Here is a 13,660-nt window from a genome sequence, read left to right on the forward strand (position 1 = left end):
AGTAGTTGTGGCGCACGGGCTTAGTTGCTCTGCGGCATGTGGGATCTTTCCGGACCAGGGCTCGAACCCATGTCCCCTGCTTTGGCAGGTGGATTCTTAACCACTGTGCCACCAGGGAAGTCCCTGTGCTCTTTTTTCTATAACACATTTTTATAGCTTTTTTTTTTCATTCAAGCATTCCTTTTATTCCTTCCTCCTCCTCCTCCTTCTTAAAAAATATGTATTATCTTATTTTTGTTTCATAGTTGCATTTCTTCTCCTATTTCTAAAGATATTAATAATATATTTTAAAAAATATTTTCCTCCTCACAGAGCTTCTACTTTCTCCATATTGTTTTTTTTTTCCTGTTTATTTTGGTTCTATCTTTCCTGTAAGAGACTTTCCTTAAATATCTTGTAATTCTCGATGACTGCTCATGTTTAGTGGCAGGGCTAGATAAGACTCTGAACTCCTGTGTGGAGTGATTTGGTTGGGTTCTTTAGTTGGGGAGGCTTCAGTATCAGGATTGAGAGGTCATTTCTCTTGGGCTAGTCAGATTCTCCACGGAAGAACCTTCCAGTTCTTGCCAGCCTCTGGGAGGATGAAAGCCATGGAGGATAAAAGCCTTGCTAGAGGGCTTCCCTGGTGGCGCAGTGGTTGAGAATCTGCCTGCCAATGCAGGGGACACGGGTTCAAGCCCTGGCTGGGAAGATCCCACATGCCGCGGAGCAACTAAGCCCGTGAGCCACAACTACTGAGCCTGCGCGTCTGGAGCCTGTGCTCCGCAACAAGAGAGGCCGCGATAGTGAGAGGCCCGCGCACCGCGATGAAGAGTGGCCCCCACTTGCCACAACTAGAGAAAGCCCTCGCACAGAAACGAAGACCCAACACAGCAAAAATAAATAAATTAATTAAAAAAAAAAAAAAAAAAAAAAAAAAAGCCTTGCTAGCCTCTGGGAACCTAGTGAGGTTAAGTGGGATGGGGGCTGGAGTCGGGGCCAGGGCTTGAATCTAGGATGTGTATGTTCACTTAATGCCCCCTGTTTTCAATATGACACCCCTACTCTCAACTGTTCCTGTTGCTCTATGGCTCAAGAACCTCTGTTTCATCCTCTCCAGAGGGAAAAACCTCTAGTTGTTTGGCTAGCTATGTGGAGTGGAGAAGGGAATTGGGCATTCAGAGTTAGGGGTCCAGACTTTCGATTAACTCTGTAGTTAGCAGCAAGCCCCCCTCAAACACACACACTCTTACTTGCAGATAACCTAATATGGCCAACCCATGAGCCTTTGAGGGATTCTGAGGAACAAATTGTATTAGTTCTTGCTTTTCCCACTGTCAACCAGGGTTTCAGCTTTCTCAGATTTACCGTGATTTACCAGTTGTCTATGTTCTGGCTTCCAGAATTTTATTTTATTGCTATTATGTACCCTTTAATTTTCCCAGCTTGGATTATGACTTTAAAAGTGTGTGTGTGTGTGTGTGTTGTTATTTTAGTTGGATTTAGGGATGGAGTAAAACCAGACGCACTCAATCTGCCATTTTTACCTGGAAGTGTCATATAATTTTATACATTTTAAAAACAAGTATTTCTTTCAAGTTTGAGCTCAAAATGAAATTAATTTAGAAAATAAGTCCAAAGGAGAATTGCTCTTCTTTTCAGGTGATGAAATAGAATTGGAGCTGCTGACTTGGGTAGGTAGAGGCAATAATGATGAAAGAAAAATAAGTAGAGAACATTGAGGAAGACCTTTTAGTATGATTTGGGAACTAGAGAGAGGTGATGGTTGCACAGCACTGTGAATGTACTAATTCTACTAAATCTTTTACTTTGAAATGGTTAATTTTATGTTATATGAATTTTACCTTAAATAAAAAAATTTTAACCTAAGTAAAAGAAATGCATGAACATTTTCAAAGCTTATAGCTACGCTGACACCTGGCTTTGGGGGTAAAAGATAAACTGACTTATTACACAGGCCTCAGTAAGTTATGTTTCTATTGTCTGCCTAGGAGCTATGTAGAGATTTTAAAATGTTTACAAGCATGATTCTGGAAGATCTTCAGAAATTTATTCTTCATTTGGGGAAAAGGGAGAGCAAGATGTGTTCCAAGGGGTGGCAAGTGGAGTTATTTCTCTCTAGTAAAGAAGATGAAATGAATTAATAAGTATTTAATATGTATACCACCTACATCCAATTATATTCATTGCAACTTGACAAATCTTGATGCAAGCAAGACCTTTTGACTCTTTAATCATTTGTATAATAGAAGAAAGGGAAATTCTGGTGGAATGTGGCACAGTTCCTATAAATTTATGCATTTGATATATTGCTTATCTTTCATATGAAGCACCCTGTCTCATAAAAAGGTTTAATAGCACTTTATTATCCAAAATATGGTATCTGGCAGTTCAGTGTGGTGTATTAGAGCATGTGTCCTAAAGCCGTAATATTAGGGTTCAAATCCTTGCTCTGCCACATGTGAGTATTTAAACTCACTATGCCTCATTTTTCTCATCTGTAAAATGGAGAAGATAATAGGGTTATTTTAATGAATATGAATTAATACATTTAAAGATCTTTCAGTGTTGCCTGGCACAGAGTACATGCTCAATAAATGCTATCTGCTATTTTTTTTCTGACATTTTCTTAAACTGTAATCTATAAAAGCACATCTGGAAAATGTATGTGATATAAGCAGCATAAAGACTACTTCCTTACCAGGATATCATTGGCATGGCTGTAGTGACCAACTACAGATGCAAACGTGCAATTGGCTCCCTCTTTCTCATCACATTTGCGGTTGTGGTTAAGAGCTTATTTCTGTTTTTCTCTAAAAACTGAACTGTTTTAGCTACCTTTATTTTCTAAGAATTCTGGACTTCATAGTGCAGTGGATTTATTTGAAAAGTAAAACCAAGAAACTATAAATACTGTTTACTTTCAGTTCCCTCTATTTGGTTTGGACATAATCCCTATCATTTGTACATTTTCCATAGGAATCAATGAAAAGATTGAGAATGAACGTGAGCTATACACCTGTCATTAGAAGATGTAATTAGTCAGTCAGTGGCCACAAAGCGAGTACTTGATTTTTTGAAAGCTATTTTTCTTTATCAGTACTGTATGGCTGCAAGTGATAAGTTGTGATGGTTCTCTCTCACAATTACTATTTTTAGTTGTAGTTTGAAACTCCTCAGTTTCCGGCAAGATGAAGCTCTATGTCTAAATGTTATCATTTTCATACTAAGCCTTCTTTTAAATTTTACTTTACAGATCAACAACCAAAATTTTGAAGGTCATCAACTTTCTGATGGTGGTGATAAGCCATGGCGACAGATGATAAAGTTGCCATCTTAACCGATGATGAAGAGGAACAGAAGAGAAAATATGTGCTTGCCGATCCTTTTAATGGTATTTCCAGGGAACCAGAACCACCTTCAAATGAAACACCTTCCCCCTCTGAAACAGCTGCTCTTCCTGAGGAGGAAATAGACTGGATAGAGAAACATTGCGTTAAAATAAACAATGATCTTCTAATTTCCAAGGTCTTTTATTTTTTCTTTTACTCTGCATATGGCTCTCTTTACCCCCTTTTGCCTGTGTATTATAAGCAGCTGGGAATGTCACCAAGCCAGAGTGGGCTGCTGGTAGGTATTCGATACTTCATTGAATTCTGCAGTGCCCCCTTTTGGGGTGTAGTTGCAGATCGCTTTAAAAAAGGCAAAATTGTCCTCCTCTTTTCCCTTTTGTGTTGGGTTTTATTCAACCTGGGCATCGGATTTGTCAAACCTGCTACCTTGCGGTGTGTACCAAAGATTCCTCCAAGAGCTCATCCCACCACTTCAAGCCACCTGTTCACTCTCCTGCCAACGAATTCCTCCACTGTCTCTTCCATTACCACATCACCAGGAATTCGTGAGAAAAGGAACCTGCCTCCTTACAATGGGTCAGAGATGTTAGAAGCAGGGCACAGTGTCATGGAAACTGTCATCTTCTCGACAGCTCCAAACAAGACCAGTGTGCCCACTCTGCAGCCTCAGACTGATGAAATTACTGACCATGTTATGAACTTGACCATGAACCCAAGCACTGCAACCTCTGCCCCCCCAGGAAATGCAACCTGGGAGACAACCACTTCTATTGTCACTACCACCAAATCTTTACCTTCTGACCAAGTCACTCTTGTTTATGATCAACAAGAAGTAGAAGCTATATTCTTGGTGATCTTGGTAGTTGTCATAATAGGAGAATTTTTCAGTGCCTCCTCTGTCACGATTGTGGACACGGTAACACTCCAGTATCTGGGAAAGCACAGAGACCGCTATGGACTGCAACGCATGTGGGGCTCCCTGGGCTGGGGCCTGGCGATGCTGTCCGTGGGCATTGGCATTGACTACACCCACGTGGGCGTGCTCATCAATGGGAAGGGGTGTAAGCCCCCTGAATACCGGAACTACCAGATTGTCTTCATCGTCTTTGGGGTTCTCATGACCATGGCCTTGATCGTCGCTACTCAGTTCCGGTTCCGCTACAACCACTTCAAAAACAGTGAAAATAAAGGGAAAGAGGTGGAGATCCCGCAAGTAGAGAGGAACAGCTCCACAGAATCCTCTGAGGAGACACCAACCGCCGCCAGCCACTCGCAGGCCTTCAACTTCTGGGACTTAATCAGGCTGCTTTGCAGTGTGCAGTACGGCTCCGTGTTGTTCGTGGCTTGGTTTATGGGTTTCGGATACGGCTTCGTGTTCACCTTTCTCTACTGGCATTTGGAGGACCTGAATGGAACGACAACTCTCTTTGGGGTCTGTTCAGTCCTGAGCCATGTGTCCGAGCTGACAGCTTATTTTTTCAGTCACAAGCTTATTGAATTGATTGGCCACATCAGGTAAGAACATGTGTACTGTTGCTGCCCCTCAGCAGTTGAACTTTACCTTTTCATAGTTTATAGCTCCTTGAGCACATTTAAGGATATTATCATTTGTGTTGGGGGTAGGGTTGGGGTGGGAATGGGGATTTCTGTTTCTCTTTCTTTTTAAAATAGAAACAAAAGGAAGGAAGTGATGAACCTAGTTGGATTATCTCAAACAAAATATGCTGTTTCTGCTCTGTATGCTAAGAGAATCTTACAGTAAATGTTTTCAGGTATAGGAACACCAGTTTAGTCAACTGTATGATTCCATGGACCTTGAAGGGTCCGACCACCTGTCTCAGGCATTTATGAAGAGGGGCTTAAGTGGATAAAGAGGATTATGTTTTTTTAGCCTTCAGTTATTCTCAGCCGCTTGCTGACACAGAAAGACCTTGAATATATGGTGTATGAAGATGTCCATTATATTTAATAAAGCTGTGATGTGACCCACCATCATCCCTAATCCATGATATTATGTGGAAGAGAATCTTACATATTTTTTTCTGATTATTACATGAGTCTCTGCGTTTTTATCTGCCACGAAGACATGGGACATTTAAAAATCTTCTTTCTACCTAAAACTTCCCGTGTAATCCTTTTCAGCAAAAAAATCTATAAATGCCCGGTGTTTCTTGTGTAATGTTCCTCACCATTAATGTTTGTCTGAAGTTGTTTGAATAGTCCCTTGCTCTTTATAAGTCTTTCTGCTTTGCTGTTGGCTCTAAAATGTGGAGCCAGGTACACTTAAGCATTCTTACCTCATAGAAAAGTATGGCATGTCTGTCCCTAAAATTTGAAGTTGCCATAACTAAAAGAAAGCAACTGTGTGTGTTTGTGTGTATGTGGTAATCTTTAAATCTGCTGTTTCCACGAGAAATTACAAAGGAGAAATAGATAAAAGCTTTGAGAAACATGGACCTTTTTTCCTTTAATTTCCCTTTGACTAACTGAAGAAAGTATTTTCTAATGTGAAGTTTCAACCTAGAATCATTCTTTTCCCCATACAATTGTGAGTGTTTTTCCTTGTTTGGTTTGGTTTTGCTTTGGGAGGCTGTGTGCTGTTCCTTCTGTCTCTCAAATCTTTGACCCCTTTGTTGTCACAAACAAAGTCAGGCACTGTATGGGCAGTTCCCAGAGACACAGAGTCCCCGAGGCACACTCATTGGGACCAATCGGAAAAGAGCCTTGTGATATTAAGGGCTGGGGATGTCCTTTGACCTTGTCCAGGTCATGTTTACATTCTCTGAGCTGTGTGGATTGACCGTGATGAATCCGGCTCACAGTGATGAATTTCTTCAGCTTGGTTGTTGGTATGAACAGGATCTCACCTCAGCTAATAGTGTGTTTAAAAACCACAGCCATTTATTCCCAGAAAGGTACCCTGTCAGGTCTTAACCCGTGAGTGGAGTTCCTAGACATCATGATTTAATCACTAAATAGTGTTAATTGAATGTTGACTCAGTACAGAGTACGTATGTAGGTTTTATTTTCAAAGAAATGGTTTGGTTCTTCTTACATGCTAAGAAAAGTAGTTTCTTTTCTGTCTTTGCTTTTTGTCTGAGGTATATACCTTCATGATAAAATCCTAGTGGGTTTACTATTAATTTTGGTAATTACATGAACTTACACTTGTGTTTTCTTTCCTAAGTATTACAAGTTACTCATTATGTAAAAACCAATGGCTCACTTAACCTTAATTTTCTAGTTTTACGTACAAAAGCGTCTTTTTTTTCCTTCTTTAATGATGTGATGGAAGAAGAAAGCTCTTGTCGCATTGTTGCTCCCAAAAGCCTACTGGGATTCCATTAGTTTGTAGTCATTTACCTCTTTTGGATTTTTATTCTGTCCATTAAAATGTATTAACTACGTTTAGAAGATTCTGATAGTTGTAGTGAGATTATGCCTACGTATTCAGGTAGAATGGATATGTTTCTTTTGGTGAGAGTTTTTGGAGTCCAGTTAGTGGTAGTTGAGATTTGGGGGTTTAAAAATGTAGTGATGGAAGTTTGAACTTTTCACTGGAAGCATATTATGCATTAGTTGATGAAGAGAAATCATCTTTGTATGAATTCAGTCTTTATGTTTTCCTTGTAGGATCATAAGGAGAGATTGTCTGGCCCTTATGTATGCATGCATGTTTTTCAGTATTCTGTGACTGTCTTACGGGAGTTTGTTTCTAGGAGTCAGCACTACCACAAAGATTGTAACTATTCTAACATAGTCAAAAGTGGATTGTCACAAATTTTTATATAGATTCATAATGAAGAAACAATTTTTAAAACAGCATGTCCAATTTTGAACCATTTACTATTATAACATTTCTGCAGTTTGGGCTCAGTTTTTCAGGGAAAAACCTATTTTGAACCATTTACTATTATAACATTTCTGCAGTTTGGGCTCAGTTTTTCAGGGAAAAACCTATCTGTCAGTCTAAACACACACACACACACACAGAGTAAATGACTTCTGATTTTGACCTTGGGTTTTGTTCTCTTTGGAAAGTGGCTTTCTCAGGCAAATAAGATAATGTTTACTATTTCCACTAAAAAAAGTAAATGTCTTTTGATTTGAACCTCAAGACTTTGGAATTTACAACAAGCATATTTCTAGGCTAATTTATGTAATGACGATGACTAGATTTCTTTAACTAGAGATATAAATGTTAAGACTATATTCACCTTGCTGAATGTTTCAGCAGCCATGAGTAGGGTTGTGATCAAAATACATTGCAATTAATCATTTGTAAATTTGTAAATCATTACTATTCAATGTTAGGCCATCACCTATGTTATGTGATTCAAATTTATTTACATTTTAAGGGACACACAAAAATCTACTCAAGCAACTCTGAGCGCCCTGAAATCCTTGAAGTCAGTTTTGTCATGCAAATGCTATCTGGAAGGGGTAATGTATTAACCATTATTAGCCATTAATTACTACTTAATAGTAGCTAAATATCCAAATGAGCTAGCCAGTCAGGGAAAGAAGGAAGTGCATGATGCAATTAGCAAGAGGAGGAACATACAGACTTTCCTGGTGGGCACTGCAGGAAGACCCAGAGCAGATAGCAAGACGCTGGCTACCAGCTGAGAACACTTGGGAGGTAGTACATGTTAACATTTTGTCATTGGAGGAATAGCAATCAGCGTTGTAAGAGGGAGGAAACTGCAGCTGGGGTGATCAGGGAAGCTGAATTTGAGCCAGCCAGTGAAGGATTTAGGATCGTGTTTATGTTTTTTTTGCTTCCTATCCTCTTCCTTGTTTCTACCCACCTCTTTGTGCCATATTTGTTGATCCTGGATCCCCTGGCTCTCAGGTCCTCTCCTTACCTTGCATGGCATGGTGCAGATTTCCACAGGCTGCTTTTTCTAGGACCCACTCTGCTGGGTTCACCTCCTGCAGTGGTACTCAACCATTAGACTTATTGGGAGAGCTTTTAAAACTCCTAACGCTTATCCTGCACTTAGACCAATTACATCAGACTCTCTCGGGGTGTTTGCAGTCATTCCAGCCAAAGCTGGTAACCACCAAACTGGTGAGAGTCACAGACGGAGGATGAGAGGGAGGGAGGAAGGGAAAAAACCCTAGCTCTCCGCAGGGTTTTGTGTGAGCCTTGGAGATTGTTCCCTCTAATCCTTTCATGTGGTTCTTGCCCTGGCCTCGGGTGGTTTCTTCACAGGCAGGTGTTGATCAGTACTCAGCTGGAGACTGCTGGGGAACTGCAGGGAATCAGTACTGCAGGGGAACCCTCTGCAGATCTCTGCAGCCCTCTCTCGATGTAGTTCCCTCCACTATGGTACTCAGCCCTGCTCCCAGACACTCAGCCCTGCCTCCTCAACTCAGGAGTCCTCTGAACCCTGTCAGACGGCATCTCTGATAGCTGCTGCATCTCACCTGTGGCTCTGCCCGCTGTGGGGGACCTTGAGCTCTGGTAACATGGCCCTCACCCTTCATCCTTCGGACCTAGACCTTGTGGAGGCTGTCTGTGGCTTTCTCACCGTACCCTGGCTTCTTGGCTCTTCCACCACCTATCTAACCAAGCCCCCGAATTAAGATTGGTGCCCGTGTCCCTGATTATATCCTAACTTATACACAATCCTTAACTGCTTAGAACTTCTGATGACAATCGCCACAGTGAAGGAATAGAATGGAAATAGAATAACTCAATTCTTGATTTAAAAAAAAAAACAAGCTGGTGGACCTTAAACAACTTTTTTCCCTTCTCATGTTTTAATGGAGTGTTACTTCTTATTTAAAAATTGACTTTTACCACAATAGAAAAAAATGTTAAGGTTTATTTCTCATAGTAAATTTGAACTCATAGTAAATTTGAAATTATAATTTACACATAATCTAAAGGAGTGAGTATTACTCTGTGTTGTTTAAAAATCAAAACCATGAATATTTGTTAAGTTTAGTTGAACAAACAGTTTATTTAGGCCTGGGGAACCCCAGATTAATAGGATGCAAGGATGAGCACTAAAAGGATGGGAGTTGGAAAAGACAGGGAGGTTGAAGGCCAGATGAGTGCTGGGATTAGGAAAAGGAGCTTTATTCTGGGTGCAGTAGGGAATTATAGCAAGGTTCAGAGCAGGGGAGGGCGACAGATTTTCATTTATTTGCAATGCAAATAATGCATTTGAAGCAGGGAGCCCACTGAGAAGCTTCTCAAAATAGCCCAAGTGAGAGGTGTTACAGTCCTGGTATGCAGCAGTAGCAACAGAAATTGAGGGAGGTAAAATCAGCAGAATGGTTTGATGTGGGAAGTGATGTAGAGAACCCCATGTTTCAGCTTGGGTACAGTGGTTCCACTAAATCCCGTAGGAAATTCAAGAAGTAGATGCAGAGTTGGGGAGAGGGTGGTAAGGCAATTAGAATCCAGTGTTGGGTGTGTTTAGCTTAAAATTGGAACATCTAGACGGGAATGTCTAGATGACAGTTGACTATTATAAAACTTGAAGCTCAACAAAGAGGTTAGGATTGAGGATACAGATTTGGGACAGTTAAAACCAGAAATATGGATAAGATCAACAAGGAAATCTTGTGGTGGAAGAAGAGACATGGGCTAAGGAAAATCAATTATGATTGTCTCCAAGATTTTATTCTGAGTTTCTGATCTTATTGAAATGTTGGTTTATGTTTTATTGCTTAAAGTAAGTATCCTAATGCTTATGAGGAATTGTGTTGTATGATACTTACTGTACCTATTTCCACATCTAGCTTCAGGAGCAAGTGACTTTCTGAGCACCCCTCCAATGCCATTACCTGATCCAGGCGCCCTCTAGGAGTGTTTTATAAATGGACCTGAGACATAAGCAAGGGAGAGGGAAAAGTAAAGGGAGAGGGAATAAAAGGAGCAGAGATCGAAAGTAAGAAAATAGCGAGAGGAATAGCTGCTGTCTCCAGGGGAAGGTTTCTTCCTGTCCTGATTTATGAAAGGCAGTGTTACATAGTGGTTACAAGCATGGGCTGGGAGTCACGTTGCCTGGTTCAGAGCTTGGCTCCACCACTTGGAATCATGTGGCTTTGGACAAGTTATATTACTTTTTGTATCTCTGTTTTGTTACCTGTAAATAGGAATATCATTAGTACTAACCTCTTATTTTTTTTTTATGAAGACTAAATGAGATAAAAACACAGCAATTGCTTAGAACAGTGACTTGCATATATATTCGGAGTTCAGTTGATTTTTTTTTATTATTACTTTGCCAATCTTCTGTTACATTATGTTGCTTATAAGTACAAGACCCATTGGATCTGATAAAAATACAGTGACTTAGTATATTATTGGTGTGTACAGATCATTAAGGCTGCAAAGTTGTTTGTGGCTTTCAAAATAAGTAATTCCTCCTCAAAAACATTTTGGTCAAATTGAGATCTTCTCCCCCCAGTTTATGATGACTGTAGATTGTTTATATTCTCTGTGCTATTTTTTTAGCGCTTGGTGACTAACTCTGTAATAGCTGGCATACAGAATGATTGTAATTGTAGCCATTATTATTTATATGTGGGTAGGTTTCTATTTTTTCTATTCCTTTCCCACTTTACCTTCAAAGATGTTGGTATTCATTTTTATAGGAAAAGTCTTTTAGAGCTATTTCAAGTATAGATTCTCATTATTAATCTGTAAGATGTAGAGTCTCAAAAGTAGAAGAATTTATGATCAAGAGCCGAAAGGGCGTAATTTGGTTTTTATAGCCCCCTGAAAAGAACATCTTTGCTAAGAACTATATTACTATATTATATCATAGCTACCAGGCTGACTTGTTAATAACAGCATTACTGATAATTGAGCTATTCATAGTTCAGAATAAAAGGCCATTGTTGCAAGGTAGTGTAAGTGAATCCAGGGCTTTTAGTTATTGGTATCATATTTGGTTTGTTTTCTCTTCCACCTTTGGTGGCTGCATTGAATGAGATACTCACTGAGTTAAAGAGAGCAGGACTAACTCCAAATGAGCTGTAGCTTTTGTGGTTGCAGGTGACCCCCCTCACCATCTCATGGGGCAAGGTGGGTAGTCCTTGAAGTGTGCACCAGACAAGAGTAAAGACAGCTCCTACAAATTTTCATGACCTAGATAACCACTGTGGAGACAAATTCAGTAGTCCGTGGTAATGTGCAAGTTGGACATTTCCTATGGCTGTAAAATTGCATATTAAGATGTATACCTGCCTAGAGAAACCTTTATACATGCACAGAAAGACATGTACAAGGATGCTTACTTGCTTACTGCAGCTTTCTAACAGTGAGAAAGAGAATTAGTCTAAATATCCATCAATTGGGGAGTGGATACATTCAATATGGTATAGCCATAAGATGGAATATTATGGAGAAGTTAAAAGGAATGGACTAGATCAATATGTCAACATGGAAAGCTCTCAAAAATATGTTGAATGGGAAAAAACAAGTTTCAGAATGATACACAGTTTGGTACACTTATGCAGATTTTAACAATGCATTTCAAAAGTTATACATATTTTTATGGATATACCTAATTGTATAGAAAAACATTTACATTTATAGAGGGAAAATGCATTCTGAATTCATATTAGCCTTAGCTTTCTGGACAGGACATAAAAAGAAGGGACTGGGATGGGGAACAAAGAGGACAAGGAAAGCCCCCACTTTATCTGTAACATTTTGTTTCTTTAAGGAAATATAGCAAAATATTCATAATTTCCATTCTTGGTGCTACATATTTGTATTCCCTACCTTCTTTGGTATTTTATATTGGAAAATAGCTTGAAGCTTAGGCCTACTTACAGTGGATCAATATAATTATCCTCCCATAAAAAGACCAACTCTGTGTGTGTGTGTGTGTGTGTGTGTGTGTGTGTGTGTGTGTGTGTGTAGCTGTATATGTTTTAAAGAGACATACTGTATCCACATATACCAGGTAAACATTGAGATTTTGTGCCACTAATATGTATATTGCCCATATATTTTTCCCTAAGTAGCATAAATTTAAGTGATTAAAAGCCTACTTTACATAATTATCATGGCCTCAGGTCTTATTTCTTTCTCTTTAAAATGAAATCAGGTGCAAATTTATACTGTCTCATTAGGAATTAGTGTCAGAATGTATCCAACAACCCTGATTTGGGTCATAATCATAATATTGATATTTCTTTACATATAAAAAGAAATCAGGGTACCAAAAAGCCAAGTGATATCCCAAAGCTCATGAAGTTTATTGCTGACAGTGAGTCCAAGTATGAGAGTTCTCACCAGCTCTTTATCTCGAGTCATACAGTGTCAATTTACTGCCTTTTTTGTACAAGTCAAAAACATAAGCAATCTGGCTAACTATATTTCTACTTATCCTTGGAATATTTGGTAGACTGTAATTATATAATTTCATTAGGATACTTTGAAGAGTAGATAAGAAAAGAAGTATTCTTAGAGCTTACTTCATAGCATACCCCTCCAAAGCCTTTCCAACTGGAAGGAAGAATACCACCCCATTCTTATTTCTCAAGTATTAATCATCTTTTCTCTGCTGACAACAACATCTTTGAATAGTAATCTGTAGGCTGACAAACAGTAACTTGTTAACTTTTTCTTTCCTTTAGAAAGATAACGTGTAGATGGAAGCTCAGACATTTTTGGAAAGTATCAATGTTAGGTTACGTTTGTCTGGGGACTGTATCTTTGGACCATGCTACTGTGTGTTGTGGACTGCTGAGTGCAGTGAGGACTCCTCAGCGATGGAGGGTTGGCATGGTCCTGGGTTACAACTGTGGATGTTGGCCAAGCATTTCACTCCTTTTAGGAGAACGAACAAGAGCAGGAAGCAAATTGGTCCAGTTTTGACTCCAGTCATCTTCCCAAGCCCTGGTAGGAGTGTTGGGTAGTCTAGTAGCTATCCTGTTTCCTTATATTCTTTTTGCCAGTTCACCCGTAAAGAGTGCACACGTGTTTGTGTGTGCATGTCTGTGTGTGCATGTGTGCATTTGACCTAGGTTCAAATCCCACACTTACTGTATGTCTGACCTTGGGTAAAGTCAGCAATTTAGCTTTGTTAAGCCTCAGATTCCTCATCTGTAAAATGGTGGTAATCATTGTACCTAACTTCATAGCATTGTTAAGATGAATGAGGTAATGCATAGCACATAGTAAGTGCTCAACTGTAAACAACAGGTAGTATTATCAATATTATTGTTATTATTAATTCACTCCTTCAACAAGTATTTATTAAGCACACACTAGACGACAGACACTTTTCTAGGTCTTGGGGATATATGGAGTGTGTAATAAGATAGACAAA

The 13,660-nt window shown here is 39.4% G+C and overlaps 1 protein-coding gene across 4 annotated transcripts in view; it reads left to right on the forward strand.

The window, feature by feature from the left end:
• The window catches only part of MFSD6 (major facilitator superfamily domain containing 6), a 72,243-nt gene that overhangs the window by 22,804 nt on the left and 35,779 nt on the right, over positions 1 to 13,660 (forward strand). For 3 of the 4 annotated variants that reach the window (XM_036858924.1, XM_036858926.1, XM_036858925.1), the window contains exon 2: positions 3,257 to 4,868. In XM_036858924.1, the coding sequence (XP_036714819.1) occupies positions 3,310 to 4,868 (1,559 nt within the window). In that variant the 5' untranslated portion in view covers positions 3,257 to 3,309. Of the gene's footprint in view, positions 1 to 3,256; positions 4,869 to 7,711; positions 7,797 to 13,660 lie in introns of all 4 variants that reach the window. The other variant, XM_036858927.1, reaches the window with a different exon arrangement.

Source organism: Balaenoptera musculus, chromosome 7, assembly GCF_009873245.2.
Source record: "Balaenoptera musculus isolate JJ_BM4_2016_0621 chromosome 7, mBalMus1.pri.v3, whole genome shotgun sequence".
Taxonomy (NCBI): domain Eukaryota; kingdom Metazoa; phylum Chordata; class Mammalia; order Artiodactyla; family Balaenopteridae; genus Balaenoptera; species Balaenoptera musculus.